This window comes from Hyla sarda, chromosome 5, assembly GCF_029499605.1.
Source record: "Hyla sarda isolate aHylSar1 chromosome 5, aHylSar1.hap1, whole genome shotgun sequence".
In the NCBI taxonomy this organism is placed as follows: Eukaryota; Metazoa; Chordata; class Amphibia; order Anura; family Hylidae; genus Hyla; species Hyla sarda.
Window position 1 is genome coordinate 219,914,580 of NC_079193.1, and position 22,424 is coordinate 219,937,003.

Below are 22,424 nucleotides of genomic sequence, written 5' to 3' on the forward strand. Positions count from 1 at the left end.
GGGGCAGTATGAACCTGTATGGGATATTACATGGGGCAGTATGAACCTGTATGGGATATTACATGGGGCAGTATGAACCTATATGGGATATTACATGGGGCAGTATGAACCTGTATGGGATATTACATGGGGCAGTATGAACCTGTATGGGATATTACATGGGGCAGTATGAACCTGTATGGGATATTACATGGGGCAGTATGAACCTGTATGGGATATTACATGGGGCAGTATGAACCTGTTTGGACTATTACATGGGGCAGTATGAACCTGTACGGGATATTACATGGGGCAGTATGAACCTGTATGGGATATTACATGGGGCAGTATGAACCTGTACGGGATATTACATGGGGCAGTATGAACCTGTATGGGATATTACATGGGGCAGTATGAACCTGTATGGGATATTACATGGGGCAGTATGAACCTGTATGGGATATTACATGGGGCAGTATAAGCCTGTATGGGATATTACATGGGGCAGTATGAACCTATATGAGATATTACATGGGGGAGTATGAACCTGTATGGGATATTACATGGGGCAGTATGAACCTATATGAGATATTACATGGGGGAGTATGAACCTGTATGGGATATTACATGGGGCAGTATGAACCTATATGGGATATTACATGGGGCAGTATGAACCTATATGGGATATTACATGGGGCAGTATGAACCTGTATGGGATATGGCAGTATGAACCTGTATGGAATATTACATATGGCAGTATAGGCCTACTTGGCAGATAGTCCCCCCAGTAATAGGGCCTGTGAGGCAGCTTCACACGTTACAATACAGGTTGTGTTAGGCTTTTTACAGTACACCATAGACTTTCTCTCAACGTCTAATATTAGGAAAAAGAAGACTCGTCCATATTGGTAAGTTCTACACTTAAACATGTTGCCCTCGAACGAGATGAGCCCTGCACGTGTATACGAACGTGTATACGGCCAAGATGACCCCTTTTCCTGTGAGGGCGGAGCTTACACAACACACGTGCATCTGCCAGAGATCATGTGACTAGGAGCCACCTCCCATTCTAGAGCTCTGTGACTCCTCATCGCCCGCGCTGACCTCGCTGTACTGGAGCCTCTTACACGGCTCCGTCTCTTCACCAACTTTACAGGTAACACTTCAGCTTCTGCTGTTATCACTACATGGATCACTCCGCCTGACAGTCACCTGACCGGACCCTGACAGCCAACAGGAAAGAGACTGCTGCAGCCTACAGTAGACTCTGTTCGCCCGTGTACACACGAGACAGTACTGCACTGAGGCTGCTGTCACCAGCGACTGTGATACTGTAGGTACCGGGACTCTACACATAGCTGTACATGCATAACACGGTGTATGAAGGGCCCTGATAGTGACAGGCGTCCTTTATCATGTTTACAGGGCCAGCACTTCTCCTTTACTTCTATATGTTCAGTCAGTGAGGTCTGCTCCAGTAGTCACCTCTCATGGGTTAAATTGCGAGTACTCCAATACTGCTGTAGGGGAGGCAGGTCCCATCTCTACAAGTGTTATAGTCACAGTCCTCATACTACAGGGGAGACGTCTCTACAAGTGTTATAGTCACAGTCCTCGTACTACAGGGGAGACGTCTCTACAAGTGTTATAGTCACAGTCCTCGTACTACAGGGGAGACGTCTCTACAAGTGTTATAGTCACAGTCCTCGTACTACAGGGGAGACGTCTCTACAAGTGTTATAGTCACAGTCCTCGTACTGCAGGGGAGACGTCTCTACAAGTGTTATAGTCACAGTCCTCGTACTGCAGGGGAGACGTCTCTACAAGTGTTATAGTCACAGTCCTCATACTACAGGGGAGACGTCTCTACAAGTGTCATAGTCACAGTCCTCGTACTGCAGGGGAGACGTCTCTACAAGTGTTATAGTCACAGTCCTCATACTACAGGGGAGACGTCTCTACAAGTGTTATAGTCACAGTCCTCGTACTGCAGGGGAGACGTCTCTACAAGTGTTATAGTCACAGTCCTCATACTACAGGGGAGACGTCTCTACAAGTGTTATAGTCACAGTCCTCATACTGCAGGGGAGACGTCTCTACAAGTGTTATAGTCACAGTCCTCACACTGCAGGGGAGACGTCTCTACAAGTGTTATAGTCACAGTCCTCACACTGCAGGGGAGACGTCTCTACAAGTGTTATAGTCACAGTCCTCACACTACAGGGGAGACGTCTCTACAAGTGTTATAGTCACAGTCCTCATACTACAGGGGAGACGTCTCTACAAGTGTTATAGTCACAGTCCTCGTACTGCAGGGGAGACATCTCTACAAGTGTAATAGTCACAGTCCTCGTACTGCAGGGGAGACATCTCTACAAGTGTCATAGTCACAGTCCTCGTACTGCAGGGGAGACGTCTCTACAATTGTTATAGTCACAGTCCTAATACTGCAGGGGAGACGTCTCTACAAGTGTTATAGTCACAGTCCTCGTACTGCAGGGGAGACGTCTCTACAAGTGTTATAGTCACAGTCCTCACGCTGCAGGGGAGACGTCTCTACAAGTGTTATAGTCACAGTCCTCACGCTGCAGGGGAGACGTCTCTACAAGTGTTATAGTCACAGTCCTCACGCTGCAGGGGAGACGTCTCTACAAGTGTTATAGTCACAGTCCTCATACTGCAGGGGAGACGTCTCTACAAGTGTTATAGTCACAGTCCTCATACTACAGGGGAGACGTCTCTACAAGTGTTATAGTCACAGTCCTCACACTACAGGGGAGACGTCTCTACAAGTGTTATAGTCACAGTCTTCATACTACAGGGGAGACGTCTCTACAAGTGTTATAGTCACGGTCCTCACACTACAGGGGAGACGTCTCTACAAGTGTTATAGTCACAGTCCTCACACTACAGGGGAGACGTCTCTACAAGTGTTATAGTCACGGTCCTCACACTACAGGGGAGACGTCTCTACAAGTGTTATAGTCACAGTCCTCACACTACAGGGGAGACGTCTCTACAAGTGTTATAGTCACAGTCCTCATACTGCAGGGGAGACGTCTCTACAAGTGTTATAGTCACAGTCCTCATACTACAGGGGAGACGTCTCTACAAGTGTTATAGTCACAGTCCTCACACTGCAGGGGAGACGTCTCTACAAGTGTTATAGTCACAGTCCTCACACTGCAGGGGAGACGTCTCTACAAGTGTTATAGTCACAGTCCTCACACTGCAGGGGAGACGTCTCTACAAGTGTTATAGTCACAGTCCTCACACTGCAGGGGAGACGTCTCTACAAGTGTTATAGTCACAGTCCTCATACTACAGGGGAGACGTCTCTACAAGTGTTATAGTCACAGTCCTCACACTGCAGGGGAGACGTCTCTACAAGTGTTATAGTCACAGTCCTCACACTGCAGGGGAGACGTCTCTACAAGTGTTATAGTCACAGTCCTCACACTGCAGGGGAGACGTCTCTACAAGTGTTATAGTCACAGTCCTCACACTACAGGGGAGACGTCTCTACAAGTGTTATAGTCACAGTCCTCATACTACAGGGGAGACGTCTCTACAAGTGTTATAGTCACAGTCCTCGTACTGCAGGGGAGACATCTCTACAAGTGTAATAGTCACAGTCCTCGTACTGCAGGGGAGACGTCTCTACAAGTGTCATAGTCACAGTCCTCGTACTGCAGGGGAGACGTCTCTACAATTGTTATAGTCACAGTCCTAATACTGCAGGGGAGACGTCTCTACAAGTGTTATAGTCACAGTCCTCGTACTGCAGGGGAGACATCTCTACAAGTGTTATAGTCACAGTCCTCGTACTACAGGGGAGACGTCTCTACAAGTGTTATAGTCACAGTCCTCGTACTACAGGGGAGACGTCTCTACAAGTGTTATAGTCACAGTCCTCACACTGCAGGGGAGACGTCTCTACAAGTGTTATAGTCACAGTCCTCACACTGCAGGGGAGACGTCTCTACAAGTGTTATAATCACAGTCCTCACACTACAGGGGAGACGTCTCTACAAGTGTCATAGTCACAGTCCTCACACTGCAGGGGAGACATCTCTACAAGTGTCATAGTCACAGTCCTCACACTGCAGGGGAGACATCTCTACAAGTGTCATAGTCACAGTCCTCACACTGCAGGGGAGACGTCTCTACAAGTGTCATAGTCACAGTCCTCACACTGCAGGGGAGACGTCTCTACAAGTGTCATAGTCACAGTCCTCACACTGCAGGGGAGACGTCTCTACAAGTGTTATAGTCACAGTCCTCATACTACAGGGGAGACGTCTCTACAAGTGTTATAGTCACAGTCCTCGTACTGCAGGGGAGATGTCTCTACAAGTGTTATAGTCACAGTCCTCATACTACAGGGGAGACCATTCACACCTCTACATGTATCATGGTAACAGACACAACACAAGAATGGTGCCAGAGTATCCATTTTCATCACCATGCAGAGAATAATGCCAAATTAGACCTGCTTTAAAAAAATAAATAAATAAATAAAAAGTCCTACAGAGATAATAAAATAGCTGTGCCACCTGACTGTAGACCTGGACACCCATAGTAGTGTGCAGGCGGTGTATGTCCATAATAATCTGTACCTTTTGTGTTCCTGTAATGATGTTGTCTATTGTAGGATGGGCGTGGAATGGTTTGGTTTTGGATATGCGGCTCTGGTCGCCTCAGGAGGGGTCATTGGCTATGTAAAAGCAGGTATGTTTTCCACTATTTTCTTTCATCAGTGGATGGAAATCTTGCTTGTGCCATGTAATCCAGAAATGGACAGAATATTGTGTGTTAGGCCTCATTTACATCAACATTGGAGCTCGATTTGCCGAGTCCAGTCAAATCACGGGACATGAGTAGAGAAAAAAAATTACTGCAGATCATTTTTTGTTTCTCTGCTTAAAGGGGTTATGTGGCGGTCAACTGGGGCAGCAGCAGGAAGGAAGTCCAATTATTATTTTTTGTTTGTTTTAATGCCGGCACTTGGGCAGGATTTTTTTTTTTTAAAGAAGGTGAATGCCACATAACCCCTTTAAAGGGGTACTCCGGTGCTTAGACATCTTATCCCCTATCCAAAGTATAGGGGATAAGATGCCAGATCGCGGGGGTCCAGCCGCTGGGGACCCCCTTGAGAATCAGTTAGAATCAGTCCCTGGAGCGTGTCACGCCCCCTCCCATTGGCTTGCATTGAGGGGGCCAGAGCCGTGACATCACAATGCTCCGTCCCCATGATCAACAGTAATTGGACCCGGAGCGAACGCGCTCCGGGGACTGATTCAAACAGGGTGTGGCGTGCAAGATCATGGGGGTCCCCAGCGGCGGGACACCTGCGATCAGGCATCTTATCTCCTATCCTTTGGATAGGGGATAAGATGTCTAAGCGCCGGAGTACCCCTTTAACTTCTGCAAATCAATACACACTAGACGCAAGCCAGATGGACCCCATTCAAAGTCTATGGAACCCATTGGTTAATGGAGCATCCAGCACTGTCTGAAACACGATGTGACTTAGTTCCTGAATGGAGCTCCGACACTTGAAACAGCGGGACATGAACAGAGAAAAAGACACTGCAAGAAGTCACTCAATAACGGACTCCATTTAAGTCAATGCGACCTGTTGGTGTCCATTATGCAATGGACTGTTGAGCTCTGTTTTTTTCCTCTTGAACGGACTCCTAAACAGAGCTCCCATGCAGATGTGGACAAGCCCTTCAGCCTTAACGTTATTGTCACCAGGTGAAAAAAAAAGTTTGAAGTCAGCCCTTAAAGATTTCCTTTTGTAGAAAATTTTGCTTAATGACATCTGCTGTTGGGGAGAGTTGTAACATCCCTATACTTTAAGATGACATTTTCCCACCTTACACCTCATTGTGTGTGGGGATGTTCAAACTCTCCCCATTGGCAGATGTCATCTGATACACATAACATTTCTGTTAACCAAATACATTTTTGGTTAAAAGCCATCTCGACTGATACACCTGTGTTAGAGGAAGGAGGCTATGTTTACATCTGTATTGGAGGCAGGAGGCTATGTTCACTTCTGTGTAAAAGGGATACTCTGCCCCCCTATCCAGTGGCCGGACCCCCTAAGATCTCTAGGCCGGCACTGCAGCGTTCCGAACAATTTGGAGCTTCCGTAGTCGTGTCGTCACGTCATGTCCCCTCCATTCATGTTTATACAGTGGTCCCTCAACATACGATGGTAATTCGTTCCAAACGACCCATCGTTTGTCAAATCCATCGTATGTTGAGGGATCCGTGCAATGTAAAGTATAGGAAGCTGTACTCACCTGTCCCTGCCGCTCCGGACCAGGTCCTCACCGCTCCCGATGCTGTCCCGCTGCTCCGGTGTCTTGCGCATCTTCTGCAGGGTCCGGGCCTCGCTTTCTGGTGACGTTATTACGCTGCTGGCGCGGCGTGCGTAGTGACGGAATAACGACGCCGGAAAGCGAGGCCTGGACCCTGGAGAAGATGCGCAAGAAACCGGAGGATCGCGAAGTGGACCCGTAGCAGTGGGAATAGGTAAGCGAACCTGTCAGGGATGCTTAAACTGCTATCCGACAGCAGCTTAAGCATTTTGCGCTGTCGGATAGCAGTTAATGCGATGGCCCTGACATATAAAAGCATCGTATGTCGATGCTGACATTGACATGCGATGGCCTCTGAGAGGCCATCGTATGTCGATTTTATCATATGTCGGGGCCATCGTAGGTCGGGGGGTTACTGTACAGCGTTCTGAACACAGAAGCCTGGGGCTTCCATGTTCGTGATGTTTACTTGACGACTCAACCATAGACATGAATGGAGGGGGTGTGGTGTGGCGTCACAAACACTGAAACCCCAGGCTTCCATGTTCGGAATGCTGCAGTTCAGGCCCGGAGATTGCTGGGGGGGGGGATCCCAGCGGCCAGACCCCCGTGATCAGACATGTTATCCCCTATCCTTTGGATAGGGGATAACATGTCTAGAGGTGGAGTACCCATTCAAGGCTCTGTTCAGTGCCTCTGTCGCAGATTCTGTTTAGATAATAGGTACATGCATTACATGCTGAAAAATGACAGAAACCCATTAAAGTCAGCTGAGTCTAAAGATCCGATGGTGTTCGGCTTCCTTAACCCCTCTTAAATGGAATCTGCAACGGAGGCCCCATATTAAGCCTCCAATGCAGGTGGCATAGCCTTATCTCTCTATATTCAGTTATTCTGTCAGTTCTGTAACATGGAGCCAGCAAAAACCGCTGACAGTTGTAGAATTTACAGGCGCCATGCGTTGTGTATGACACTGCAGTCTTTAAAGAGAAGGAAGTTTGGTAACATTTACAACTGGCAAGAAAAATTTTCTTTTTTTCCCCCCCGGTCACTCTCAATGACAAAGCAATATATAGGCCCCCATTTACTAAGAGTGGAGTGTCTGTTTGTGTTTGACGTCTGCTTTTCCAACCTTTTTTTCTCTTGGTAATTACTAATCTGTCTCACTTTTCCTGATCTTTTTAGTCGCAGGGAAAAAAATCTGTCGCACAGTAATTTCTGTCGCAGGGTTAATCTGTCACATGTTAAAATCTGTCGCAGGGTTAATACTGTCGCACATTAAAATCTGGTGCATGCATCAATCTGTCGAAAACTGGGAAACAGAATCGCTTGAAAAAGATGAGGCAGGCAAAGGAGCAAACAGCCAGAGAATTGACTCCACTTTCTGAAACTTTATACATGCTTGAAAGTGTAGGGTTCTCTTCCCAGAAAATTCACATGGTTTTCGGAGTGATTTTCAGAAAAGACGAGTGATTTTGGATGAAACTCCCATTTTGTATTTTTTTTTTTTTCACTCAGTGATTCAGATTCTGTCGGGTTTTTTCTGTAGCATGTTTCGTGCGACAGAATTTAGGCGCAAAACCCGACAAAAAGACTCAGAATCCTATTAGTAAATGAGGGCCCTAGTGTCAGAAAATCACTGTACATTATCATGGGATAAGTAAAGCACAATCTTGCATATTTTGGGCTTTATTTATCTCGTGCATAGTGTATAGTAATTTTCTATCTCAATAATAGTGATATTTGGTATCCTAGCAAATAGATCTGACATAGTTATCGCCGTCTTTTCATCTTTGTGTGTGTATATTCCATTTTGTGACATATTAGAGTAATGTTTAATATGTAGAATAAAATGTGTGATGCTGTGTGGGACCACATTGCAGTATATATATGTTGTCCTGTATATAGTACTAATACCAATGTTATTGTCGTTACTAATATTTAGATTCCTGTTGAGAAAGGTCTCAATGACCAAAACGTCCTGCTATAAGGGTATCATCTATAGAAGTGGCATGATCAATACATGCAGGATTGTCTTCATGTCTTCTGAAAAATAAGTTGCATAGATCTAATTGAACCTTCTTTGGAAAATAATAAAATATACCGTTTATACTCGAGTATAAGCAGAGTTTTTCAGCACGATTTTTCGTGCTGAAAACACCCACCTCAGCTTATACTCGAGTGAACTCTCCGCCCTCAGTGGTCTTCAACCTGCGGACCTCCAGATGTTTCAAAACTACAACTCCCAGCATGCCCGGACAGCCATCTGCTGTCCGGGCATGCTGGGAGTTATAGTTTTGAAACATCTGGAGGTCCGCAGGTTGAAGACCACTGCCCGGGCCTTCGTCATCACCCAGCCCCCCCTCCCCCGTTTAAGTTTTGTACGACAGCCGATGACTGTCCGGGCATGCTGGGAGTTGTAGTTTTGGAACATCTGGAGGTCCGCAGGTTGAAGACCACTGTTAAATCAGACATTGACAAGCGGTGATGATGAAGGGGGTGGTGTGGGATGATGACAGGGTAATGATAAAGGGGGGGGATGATGAAGGGGGGATGATGACAGGTGATGATGATGTATTTCCCACCCTAGGCTTATAGTCAAGTCAATAACTTTTCCTGGGTTTTTGGGGTGAAATTAGGGGCCTCGGCTTATATTCGGGTCGGCTTATACTCGAGTATATAAGGTAAAAATAAATCTAAAAAGAAATGCTCAGTTATGCATCCTGTATCAATATCTGCCCCAATGTCTATCCAATAGTTCAGCTTATCTAGTAAGGGGCATTCATATCACAATTTGCCAATGTATCTGTGCACAGATCAGCACGGACCCCATTCCATCACCTGACCTGGCACGGACTCGAAATCGTGGCAGACCCCCGTGTTCATTCCGATCTGAGCACATATACATAACCAGCCGATTTGAGCTCCTCATGACATATCAGTGTCTTGAAGGCACAAATGGTAATGAATTCGGCCTAACATGGAAATCAATTGGAGGTATTTCTGTAGGCTCTCGGCTCTCTTCTTTTTGCTTTACAGATATTAACCCTAAAGTGATTTTGTAGAATTGATATATAATGTGGGTGTAAATATATCAGACATGCCCTACAGTAGGGATGTAAGAAAAAATCGATTCTCGCGATAATCGCGATTTTTCATTTGCCGATACAGAATCGATTCAAAATATTTTTGAATCGATTCTTTTAGGGATGTGGAATTTTTAATAAAACGCACTTTCTCTTACCTGCCAACGAGCCCGCGGAGCTCCGGTACAGTCCGGTACAGGTGTTCGGTCCCCGGGCTGTATTCTTCTTACTTCCTGTTAGTCCGGCACGTCACATGGAGCTTCAGCCTATCACCAGCGGAGGCGGGACATCGCTGCGGCCAGTGATAGGCTGAAGCTCCGTGTGACGTGCCGGACTAACAGGAAGTAAGAAGAATACAGCCCGGGGACCCAACACCTGTACCGGAGCTCCGCGGGCTCGTTGGCAGGTAAGAGAAAGTGCGTTTTATTTTATTTTGCAGTCCGGACGGGATAACATGAGAAAAGTGCGCGCCGGAGTACTAGATCGCCGCTGTCAAAGCTGACAGCGGCGTCTATTGGGATCTATGAATGCTCCCAGGTGGGCGATATATCGCGATGTATCGTCACCTAGACGGTATCGCGATATATCGCGATATATCGAATCGCCACACTGGTATCGCGATTCGAATCGAATCGCCAAATTCTTGGCGATTCACACCCCTACCCTACAGCCATCTCCTTAGACCCATGCTGTACTGTAGATGGTGAATATGTAACGGTTTCTTCTACTCCATTCAGGTAGTGTGCCATCTCTTGCTGCCGGCCTTCTTTTTGGAGGTTTGGCTGGCCTGGGGGCCTATCAAATGTCCCAAGACTCAAAGAACATCTTGCTTTCACTGAGTAAGTACCTTTAAAGACTGTCAGGAAAACTGTTTGTTTGTTTCTTCTCAATAAAGCATTAAAGGGGTTTTACCACAAAGCATAGTTAGTAAAATCAGATTTGTACCACATATATATACGTAAAAGAAGACAAATGTGTAATGAGTTACATCCCTTTACTGTTCTTTTTTTTCCACATGGATGTAATCTCTTCCTAGTTTTTCTCTCTGAACTGTGACCCAGCTGTTGCCAGGTAACAGAGCATACATTTTTCCACAATTTCCCCCACCCCCCCTTGCTTACATACACAGTATAGACCACTGTTTCCCAACCAGGGTGCCTCCATCTGTTGCAAAACTACAACTCCCAGCATGCCTGGACAGCCGTTGGCTGTCCAGGCATGCTGGGAGTTGTAGTTTTGCAACAGCTGGAGGCACCCTGGTTAGGAAACAGTGGTATAGACTAACATGCAATATGCAGGTGAACTGGGCATCTCAGTGGATGCCCAAAAACAATTATAACCAGAGCAACAGGGAAAAATAAAAGGCACTCGGGGGGGGGGGGGTTATTAAATATATAATCAATATATATGGTTTAAGTGGGCAATCCTTTCAGGATAGCACTTTTTATATACTTTATCGGTGTATATTACATCACAGTGGGGGCCTGTGGTGTAAAATTTGCCTCCCTTTCTTGAAGCCTTGATGGACGAAGTTACTTTTTCCTAATTCATATGCCTCCTAACTCTACGTACCGCCACTATGGTACTAGACATACTGCCACATTGTACTGTGCACTAAAGCATTAAGGATATGTTTATGTGTACTGTTATGTGTATTGTTTTGTTTTTTATTAAAAAAAAAAATTCTTTGGGGGGGGGGGGGGGGGGGCAATACAGTGCCCGCGGACTTCCATGCAAAGAATTAAAGGAGTATTCCCGCGCAGAATAACTTATCCCCTATCCTTTGGATAGGGGATAAGTTATAGATCAAGGGGGTCCGAGCACTGGGGCCCCCCGGGATCTCTGGACGGGGCCGCGGCCGTCTGCAGGAAGTGAAGTTTCGTCCCCAGCAGAAAGCCGCAGCAGACACGCCCCCTCCATGTATCTTTATGGGGTACATGGAGGGGGCATGTCAGCTGCCGCGTCATGCGGGGACTGAATGCCCTCTTTCCAGCATACTGCCGTGGCCCCGTCCAGGAGATCACGGGGGGGCCCCAGCGCTCGGACCCCCCCCCCCCCCCCCCTGCGATCTATAACTTATCCCCTATCCTTCGAATAGGGGATACGTTATTTTGCACTACAGATCTCCTTTTAACAAGTTCATTCTTTGCTCGGATCATTTTCAGTGGTGGAATTCTCCGCCTCTGAAATTCCGCAGTGTGAATGGGTCCACTGAAGATCCACTCACACCAATGGTAATGTTCACAGCGCAAATTTTCGATACACATTTCCACTCAAATTACCCAGTGTGAACATACCCTAATGCAGTACATGGCATATAGCCCCTGGGGTTGATGTGTGCACAGGATGAATTTTTAGGGTTGAGTTCCTTATTCTATGCTTCTCCAGCTGTTGCAAAACTACAACTCCCATCATGCTTGGACAGACTTCAGCTGTCAGACCAAGATGGACATTGTAGTTTTTTAACAGTGCTGAGAGCCATAGATAGGAAATGCTGCTTTAGCTTGGGCAAATGGATTGCCGTCACCTTATCACAAGGCACTGTCCGTAGAGGTGGGGTTGGGCCAGATAGTCAGCAGTGACACTTTTGATCTTAAGGCTGGACTGACACTTTAATGGCACCATCAAAGGGAAAGCTCTTGTAAATGTGCAGTATTGATTAGATTTTTCAGCCAAATTTTGTCTCTAAGATACAATACAGATATTATCAGCATGATTCAACTACAACTGCAGGATAAACAAGGAGCGGTTTTCAAATGCAGTTTTATTATTGGTTTTGGTTTATTTTTAAAAAGCTTATATATAACCAAATATATGGGCTCAAAATTGTCACTCTGAGCTACTCGTGGTCCATAAATCTTGAACAGAAAAACCTAACAATGGACATTGAGACACATACAGTAGTCCCTCAAGTTACAATATTAATTGGTTCCAAGACGACCATTGTATGTTTAAACCATTGTATGTTGAGACTAGAACTCTGTGGAAACTTGGTAATTGGTTCTGAATCCACCAAATTGTAATGAAAATATAGGAAAAAGCAATGATTAAAGAAAATAAGTAGATAAGTAATAGAAATAAAGCAATTCCTTACATATAAAAGAAAGATCTGCTGGAAGCTGTAAATCACTGTCTATGTAGAGGACAGGATCTTCTTCAGGGTCCTGTACATTACACACAATGTCCTTTTAAAAAGTAAAATGGAGCTGCCCCCTCCTGGTGTCCAAAGGAGCAGACAACTGTGGTACAGGTAAAGAGTAGTACAGAACATGTAGTACCACCCTGTACTGTAGGGGGGGGGGGGGGGGCGCTACTAGACAACCAGACAGTTTCTGCACTTCAGTAATACAGGAGTTTTACCAGTAAAATGCCCATTCTGATTGGTTGGTTCTTCCAGCCATGGACACGTTTCACAGATCTGGACTGTCTGTAGTATTGTATGTTGAATCTGGTTTCAAGTTACAATGGTCCAGAAAAGACCATTGTATGTTGAACATATTGTATGTTGAGGCCCTTGTAAGTTGAGGGACCTCTGTATTGTATAACATCATCTTTATTGAACAAAAAAATGTACAGACGATAAAATCATTAAAAAAAACAGCAACAGTCAGAATGCAAAACTTGCTGAAGCAGAAAGAATACCACATGAATGATGTATTGCACAAATACGTATAGTAATATATTGCACATAGAACAGTATTGCACCTCTATCGAAAGCCCATGTACGGGTAAATACATTATAGACTAAATAAAGTTGCCAGTGAGCAATAAATAAATATAATAGGTGGTAAGACACTGAGATACACAGATAGAACAAAGAGTCACGAGTGTGAACTGATCCCAGCAGAATCACGAAGCCTGCACCAAACAAACAGAAAAGTTGCCGGTATTACATATCTTCGGGTTCCAACCTAAGGCCGGTCAATCACGTGATCTATGTCCCTCTTATTTATTGCTCACTGGCTTTATTTAGTCTATAATGTATTCGCCCGCAAATGGGCTTTCTATAGAGGTGCAATATATTACTATAATGTATCTGTGCAATACATCATTCATGTGGTATTCTTTCTGCTTCAGCAAGTTTTGCAGTCTGACTGTTGCTGCTTTTTAAAAATGTTTTTATCTTGTCTGTACATTTTTGTTCAATAAAGATTATGTTATACAATATGTGTCTCAGTGTCCATTGTTAGGTTTTTCTAAAAAGCTTATATGTTACATATGTTTCATGTATTTTTTCCATCTGTAGTTGTAGCATAGTGTAGTCTGTTGGGAGCCTCTCATGACATTTCTACCTAGACCTGAAATCCATTGCAGTGTTATATGCACACAGTACCAAGGAGCCTCCAGGAGAGTGGTGGCTATCAAGGGGCGCTGGACATACTCGTGGGGTAAAACAACTTTAGTCACCCATCATGCAACGCGTTTCAGATTATCTGCTTCATCAGGCATTGCCTGATGAAGCAGATAATCTGTGAAACGCGTTGCATGATGGGCGATTAAAGTTGTTTTACCCCACGAGTATGTCCAGCGCCCCTTGATATCCGCCACTCTCCTGGAGGCTCCTTGGTTTCGTGTATATTTACCATGAGGTGGATCGGCTGCCGGCATACACTATTACAAGCTACTTTCCATTGTTACACTTGGCGAGTGTAACCTCCTGGGTGAGCATTGTTCCTATCTTTGTTCACCCGTGTATCATTAAGTGGTAATGCGCTACGGAGCGCCCTCTCTGTGCATATATCTAGAAACAGCAAAAGAACACAGTGGTGTCTATTGGATTGTACATGTTTAATGTAATCCACTTACCTTATTTCTGCTTTATATTCAAGTCGCCTCAGGGACACTGGCAGGAGTTATGGGATACCGATTCTACAACTCTGGAAAGTTCATGCCCGCTGGATTAATTGCTGGTGCCAGGTGGGTAAATCACTGGCGTTGTGTGGTTTGTAAGCCAGGACACATGAGTATTTATGTATATAAACATAATGAATGACACAATATATACACTTTTATATGTGACTGGGACCTCTCCAGACCAGATGTCTAGGGCACTAGTGTTTATGGAAGGTGTACAGATCCTTGTACTTGTCTATTGGACATAATTAGAAAGGTTAAATCTAGTAAATAGTGAACATTTCTCACATGTTTGTATGCTTTCTCTGGTGAAACACAACAACCGTGTTTGTACTGTCACGATAGACTTTCTAGATCAGTGTTTCCCAACCAGGGTGACTCCAGCTGTTGCAAAACAACAACTCCCAGCATGCCTGGACAGCCAAAGGCTGTCCAGGCATGCTGGGAGTTGTCGTTTTGCAACAACTGGAGGCACCCGGGTTGGGAAACACTGTTCTAGACACAACACGTGACAGAACACTAAATCAGTAGCAATAATGGACAAACAGATGTCAACCTTACTTTTTCTACATCTATGCACTTAGGCTGGATTCACGTTTTTCCAGCTCAGCCTAAACTCGCTGCAACTGATGACAAAAGTGCATTAGTTGTTTAGGATCCGGCATTCATTATTGTGCATCCTGAACAGGGGGACACAGCAAGATGTGTTCCGGCGTCCAACTTGAGATGCCGGATGAATGTTAAATGCCCCCAATAAAATGAATGTGATCAGTTCTACAATCTGTTTTCCCTCTGGTGCTTTTTCTACAGCACTGGATGGAAACGCCACCGGATGCCAGACATGTAAAGGAGGCCATTCTCCCTGCCATAAATCAGACATGTACTCTTGGAACAATGTGCCACCTGTCTGTTACCATCCACTTTCATCAATCCTCAAAACACACACCTAGCACCATATGCAATAAAAATATAATTCTCAGGGAAATTAGTGTACTACTCCTGCCCCCTATCCCCAATCCAGGATAGCATATCAGTCTAAGGCTGCATTCACACCACGTTTTAGCTATACAGGGACCAGATCCGAATGGGGGAGTGACAACCGGGCACTCCCGTATCCCAGTCCCCTTCTCATTCATTTGAATGAGTTGACCGGAGTCAAACAGTGACTCCGGTTGGCTCATTTTTGCCCAGTATCCGGTTTTCTGACTGGTCAAAAGCTGTGGTATACCGCAGTTTTAGGTCCAGACAGAAAACCAGATATGGGGCAAAAGTGAGCCAACCAGAGTCAATGTTACGGTGAACTCCCATTATAGTCAATGGGGTCCGTTGGGCGCCGCTGTTTTTCAGCAGAGTAGCGGGAGAAAAAGACAGATCTTTCTCTGTCCTGGATATCAAGCACAGAATGCTCAGCATTAACTGAGGGTGTAGAAGCAACGGGAAGAGCGGGATGGTAGTGGCAGTATATTTAAGCTTGGGAGAGTAAAATATTAGGTATTTAGAGAAAATTGCAAGGCAAGCACTCACCACCCTTCTGGTAGTATTTTCTTGTTTCTCTTTATTCAAGTGATACACATAACAAAGTGCATAATGTGCAAGGACAAGCAGTGGGCGGCAGTGCCGGGAGAGCTCTTCAAACCTGTTACAGCTGTTTCATAGTACGGGGTCTGATGAAATAGTCTTCTACTATGAAACAGCTGTAACCAGTTTGAAGAGCTCTCCCGGCACTGCTGAGTCGCCTATGGCTGTCGAGGCATTCTGGGAGTTGTAGTTTTGCAACAGCTGGAGGCACCCTGGTCGCCTTTTCGGCCGAGTCACCTTTGGCTGTCAAGGCATTCTGGGAGTTGTTTTGCAACAGCTGGAGGCACCCTGGTTGGGAAACACTGCCCTATATATTCCCTGGCTCCCTCTTCTGAAGATGGCCGCTGGGTATGATCTGGAGCAGCTGCCCCACTATGGCGGATAACTCACGGAGTCACAACGCGCCCCCTGCGACCTCCACTCATTTTTGTAATGTAGAAAGTGAGAGTGCAGTTGTTTCTTAACATGTAAGGCAGTCTTTACCAGCCAGGGTGCCCCCAGTTGTTGCAAAACTACAAATGCCAACATGCCCGGACAGCCGGAGGCTAGAGGCACCCTGGTTGTAAAATGTGAATGAAGCCAGTTCCTGCTTATCTATACTTTGTTACTATCATAATCCAACATGCTGTTTTTCCACTGTGCCGCCACACCCTACTGCAACTGTCTCTTTAAACAAGTTACTTATCTATTCTTGAATTGTATCATTCTGTACATTAGGAGTGAGTACTTGGTGACAGGTTTATTATACTCCCTTAGGCTGCATTCACACCACGTTTTTGCAATACAGTTCCAGTATACATTTTAATTTGAAAACCGTATGGATTCGTATTGAAAACCGTATGCATTGACTCTCCATTGAAAACAGTATGCCAAAAGATGCATCAGGTGGTGTCCGTTTTGCATCCTGTACGGTTTTGTCAGTTTTTTTTCCCCGTACCCAAAACCATATCCTACCACTGTTTTTGGTCCGGGTGAAAAACCGTATACGTTTTTTTATTTTTTTTAACATGGGAGTCAATGGGAACCATACAGAACCGTATGTGCATACGGTTCCATCAGGTTTTTACCATATAGTTTTTTTTACTTTGCACAGTTTTTTTTCTTGGAATTTCAATTAAACAAGTGAAACTTTATTCATAATGGAGTGAAAAGTTAAATGTATACAGGTTAAAATGTACACACGTTTTGATACAGTTTAGTCCGGTTTTGAGGAATACGTTTTCATCAAAAACCGGATATGGGAACTGTATTGCAAAAATTTGGTGTGAATGCAGCCTTAAAGGGTTTTTTAAAGTTATTTAAAAAAAGTGTGGCGAGTGGTTGGAATTGTGGTAAGATAAATAGAAGCCATGCCCGCCAAGTTAAACCCCCGCTGCTTTCAATGCTGATTCTAGGCTTTGTTTACTTGGCTGCAGCGATGAAGTGCCCATGTACCCACCTCACCACTGCAACCAGTCACTGGTCAGTGTAGGTAGCTCGGATGCGACCATTGACTTGATCTGTACAATGTGCATACTGCAAGGCTGGACTGAGAAAGTACCTAATTTCTGAGGAAATTGTACAGTGTTGATTAAGCCTTCTGGCGCCCATAACAATTTTTGGAATCTTTTTTAGTTTTGGGGGGAAAAAATATATTTATCTGATTTTGCAGACGCTGAAGCAGTATATTGATTTGTCACTTCCTTATTGTTTTCTATAAGTTATTAGGGCAAGTAACCAAGTTTTATACATTGTATAACTAACTACTCCTGCAATTCTAATGATAGATCTATATAGGATATTACCATATATACAGATTACTAATATATAAATGTAGGATTGAGTAAATCTACATGCTGCACATTAATTGTGTATATGCACCATTCTCATCTACAGTGTTTAGCCTAACATATGGTTGTATTTTTATTTTATCTTTTTTTGCAGCCTATTAATGCTTGGAAGACTGGGGGTCAAGATGTTACAGAAGCCTCATAACCCTTGATGGAAGCCAAGCACCAAACCTTTGTATGCAGTCAGTCCAGACCGTATGTGTATAGACATTCATTTTCTAAGTAAAACAAACATTACAAGGTGATACTGTAAACTGTCATTTTTACAATGTCTAAGTGGCAATAAGTATGTCTCATCTGACAACAATAAACAAGATACAGTATGTGTCTGATCGCGGAGGGTTCAACCACTGGGACCCCACTCAAAATCCTGCACGGCACCCCGCCAATCCTCAGGAACGGAACGGCAGGCGACAAGCCCTCTCAATGTATCTCTATGGGAGAGACAGCTATCTCTCCGCTTCGTGCACAGGTCTACAAGCTTTCTTTCTGCATTTGAGTACTCCTTTAAAGGGGTACTCCACTGTAAGCATCTTATCCCCGATCCAAAGGATAAAGGATAATATGCTAGATTGCGGGGGTCCCACCATTGGTGACCCCCTTGATCTCTGCTGCAGCACCCCTGTCAATCCGTGCAAGGAGCGAACTCCGCTCCGTGCCCCATGACTGGCAATTCTGGCCGCCATGCCCCCTCCTTTCACGTCTATGGGAAGAGGCATGATGGTACTAGCTGCAAGCTTCTAGTCTGGAGATCGCGGGGGTCCACAGTGGCGGGACCCCTGCAATCTAACAGCTTATCCCCTTTACTTTGGATAGGGGATAAGATGTTTACAGCTAAGTACCCCTTTAACATCAATGCCCCACAAAGTCCCCATGGTTAAAAACACTAAACAGATACGTGGAGCAACCTGGGCCACAGTTGTTAAATGTATACTGTGGTCCCACAATCTAGCTTTTAATTCATATTTTTTGATCTGGCTGCAAAGTGCCTTAAAGTGTTACTGTTATTTGAAAAAAACTTTTGACATGTCATCCAGACATGTCAAAAGTTTAGATTGCACTGGGTCTCACTCAGATCATGAGGTAAAAGCCAGTAAAGAGCGCAGCAGCGCTCTTCACTACCTGGCCAGATGCTCTCTCCGACTTATTCACTGCATACACTAATGCAGTGAAGAAATAGGATTTGATGGACAGCTGAAGAGTGAAGTGTGCATGCTGCTTCGTATTTCCACAACCTATAACTCTTGATCACAGCTGGTTTCAGGAGTAACCCTGGTGCAGTCTAAACATTTGACATGTCAAAAGTAACTCTTTAATACCTGATCGTAATACATGTAGCCATGGTTCACCAATCCATCGACCGATTTTAACTTTTGACATGTATGTGGTAAATTTAAATGACGGTAACTCTTAACTTAATACTGCTTAATACTTAATACTGCTTAATACTTAATACTGCTTAATAACTGCTCTCTTAAGGGCAAATGCCAATAGTGATACATATAGGAAAGTGCAACATCAGCCCTATAGAAGTCAATGTACAAATATAACCAGTGAATATGCAAGCAGATCTGTAGGGCTAGGGCCTCTGTGTCCCTACAGGCCCTGGTCCTACAGAAATGCCAGCATATTCATGGTTGATATTTATACATTATTCACTTTTATAAAACTGATATTGTGCCCAATTTGAACCTAATCAAACATCTTTGGAGAGACCAGAAAATGGCTTCCATCCACGGTCCCCATCAAACTTGTCAGAGCTTGAGAGGATCTGTAGAGAAGAATGTCAGATATCCCCAAATCCAGTTGTGTAAACCTTGTAGCATCATATCCGAGAGGACTGGGGCTGTAATCTCTACCAAAGATGCTTCAACTAAGTGCTGAGTAATAGGTCAAATATCTCAACTTACAATGGCCTCAGGTTATTTTCAGCTCATAATGGTCTTTTCTGGACCATTGTAACTTGAAATCATACACAACATAAAATGCTATGTCCTCAACATAGCTCAAAAATAAAAGGGAACACTTAAACAACACAATGCAACTCCTAGTCGATCACACTTCTGTGAAATCACACTGTCCATTCAGGAAGCAACACTGATTTGACAATCAATTTCAAATGCTGTTGTGCAAATGGAACAGACAACAGGTGGAAATTATAGGAAATTAGCAAGACACCCCCAATAAAGGAGTGGTTCTGCAGGTGTTGACCACAGACCATTTCTCAGTTCCTGTGCATCCTGGCTGATGTTTTGGTCACTTTTGAATGCTGGCGGTGCTTTCCCTCTAGTGGTAGCATGTGACTGAGTCTACAACCCGCACAAGTGGCTCAGGTAGTGCAGCCCATTCAGGATGGCACATCAATGCGAGCTGTGGCAAGAAGGCTTGCTGTGTCTTGTGTCTCTCTCCTAGGACTCTATCCACCTTTTCCAGCCCACCGGAGCACCTGAAAGCTGAACTAATTTATGCAGGCTAAAGTTAGCAACTGCCGAGCCGACAAGTTTGTGACGAATTTAATCACTGTAACTTCGCTCATCTCTAGTCCAGAGCATGGAGGCGCTACCAAGAGACAGGCCAGTACATCAGGAGACATGGAGGAGGCCATAGGAGGGCAACAACCCAGCAGCAGGACTGCTACCTCTGCCTTTGTGCAAGGAGGAGCACTGCCAGAGCCCTGCAAAATGACCTCCAGCAGGCCACAAATGTGCATTTGTCCACTCAAACAGTAGAAACAGACTCCACTAGGGTGGTATGAGGGCCCGATGTCCACAGGTGGGGGTTGTGCTTACAGCCCAACACCGTGCAGGACGTTTGGAATTTGCCAGAGAACACCAAGATTGGCAAATTCGCCACTGGTGCCCTGTGCTCTTCATAGATGAGAGCAGGTTCACACTGAGCACGTGTGACAGAGTCTGGAGATGCCGTGGAGAACGTTCTGCTTCCTGCAACATCCTCCAGCATGACCTGTTTGGCGGTTGGTCAGTAATGGTGTGGGGTGGCATTTCTTTGGGGGGCCGCACAGACCTCCATGTGCTTGCCAAAGGTAGCCTGACTGCCTTTAGGTACAGAGATGAGATTCTCAGACCCCTTGTGAGACCATATGCTGGTGCGGTTGGCCTTGGGTTCCTCCTAATACAAGACAATGCTAGACCTCATGTGGCTGGAGTGTGTCAGCAGTTCCTGCAAGAGGAAGGCATAGATGCTGTGGACTGGCCCACCCGGTTCCCAGACCTGAATCCGATTGAGCACATCTGGGACTTCATGTCTTGCTCCATCCACCAACGCCACATTGCACCACAGACTGTCCAGGAGTTGGCTGATGCTTTAGTCCAGGTCTGGGTGAACATCCCTCAGGAGACCATCCACCACCTTATCAGGAGCATGCCCATATGCTGTAGGGAGGTTATACGGGCAAGTGGAGGCCACACACGCTACTGAGCCTCATTTTGACTTGTTTTAAGGACATAACATAAAAGTTGGATCAGCCTGTAGTGTGGTTTTCCACTTTGATTTTGAGTGTGACTCCATATCCAGACCTCCATGGGTTGATAAATTTGATTTCCATTGATAATTTGTGTGTGATTTTGTTAGCACATTCAACTATGTAAAGACAAAAGTATTTCATTCGCTTACTTGCAAATAGAGATGTAGGTCTTGGCACCTTCCCTTCAGCTGTACGGCGATCAGGAAAATCACACTTAAGCTTCACACAGTTCTTTAGGAGCCATACCAGACATGACCTCAGTGCCAGCCACAAAGAAGCATACAACATCCAACATGAAGAAACAAGTAGTGGAGCACTCACCAGGTTCAGGAACTCAACTTTCCGGAGGCTGGGGAGCGGAGTAACCCTATAATTGTTTTCCCCTTTTTTTGGGATGCTTCAGAACCAGTTACCAGTTTCCATTGAGCTCTGGTCTCAGTATATATTTTCAATTTACAATGGTTATGCTGGATTTAATATTTTAACTTAAGGGACCAAGGAACCACTGTACTTATGTCAATGCAGTATTTTAGTTTCTACATTGTAATAAGTTAGCAAATATTTCTAACATTCTGTTTTCATACCTAATTGGGTGGGGTGGAAAATACTGTTTAAATACCATGGAACCACCATAACTTAGAAAAATACCATGATACACATTTTTGGTCATACCGCCCAGCTCTATATGGGATATTAAATGCAGAATGACGGAGGGAAACTTTAGAACAAGACCGCCACATAACTAAATGTGAAAGTGAAAAGGTCTGAAAACTTTCTCAAGGCATTGTATGTGCGACCTGTCAAAAAATATACAGTAAATGACAGTAACACCAGATCCTCGGACCAGATTTTTGGGGCTTTTATTAATTTCTGCTTTTTACTACATTTTGTTTGTGTGCGCATTTTCCTTTATAGCAGGCCATCTTTCCTTAAATTGTTTATGGTTTGGTGTTTGAGCTTGCTAGTGAGCAGAGCCTATAGAAACTGGCTGTGCCTATCAAATTTTTGGTGTTTTTCGCCTGACAAATGTTATCTTAAAGAAAAATCCTGAGGACAAGTTCAACATAGTGATGGCGGAAAACCAAGCTGACATGTTTAATCACAAGTTAGCACATTTTATAGTTTAATCCCATAAATGAGAACTCCATCCAAAACAATTGACCATATTATAGCTGTACATGGTAAAGTGTAATCCTTGCTAAGCACACATCCAGGCAGGAAGTCCAGTAGTTCTTAGCACACATAACTGTCTGCAGTAGACCACAAGTCACTCTAATGTTAT

The 22,424-nt window shown here is 44.7% G+C and overlaps 1 protein-coding gene across 2 annotated transcripts; it reads left to right on the plus strand.

The window, feature by feature from the left end:
* The first annotated feature begins 999 nt into the window (after positions 1 to 999).
* On the plus strand, positions 1,000 to 17,903 carry LOC130273806 (transmembrane protein 14C-like). 2 transcript variants are annotated; one of them, XM_056521142.1, is made up of 5 exons: positions 1,000 to 1,135; positions 4,634 to 4,710; positions 10,135 to 10,236; positions 14,227 to 14,314; positions 17,753 to 17,903. In XM_056521142.1, the coding sequence occupies exons 2-5, from the start codon at positions 4,635 to 4,637 to the stop codon at positions 17,808 to 17,810; spliced, it is 324 nt and encodes a 107-aa protein (XP_056377117.1). In that variant the 5' UTR covers positions 1,000 to 1,135; position 4,634; the 3' UTR covers positions 17,811 to 17,903. The 2 variants fall into 2 exon arrangements, with proteins under 2 accessions (XP_056377117.1, XP_056377118.1); XM_056521143.1 differs by lacking the exon at positions 1,000 to 1,135 and adding an exon at positions 1,176 to 1,316.
* The last annotated feature ends 4,521 nt before the right edge of the window (positions 17,904 to 22,424 follow it).

Coding starts and splice junctions, on each gene's coding strand:
- LOC130273806 (XM_056521142.1), top strand. CDS start 4,635: ATGGGCGTGGAATGGTTTGGTTTTGGATATGCGGCTCTGGTCGCCTCA. Junction 10,237..14,226: donor GAACATCTTGCTTTCACTGA/GTAAGTACCTTT, acceptor TTTATATTCAAG/TCGCCTCAGGGACACTGGCA. Junction 14,315..17,752: donor GGATTAATTGCTGGTGCCAG/GTGGGTAAATCA, acceptor CTTTTTTTGCAG/CCTATTAATGCTTGGAAGAC.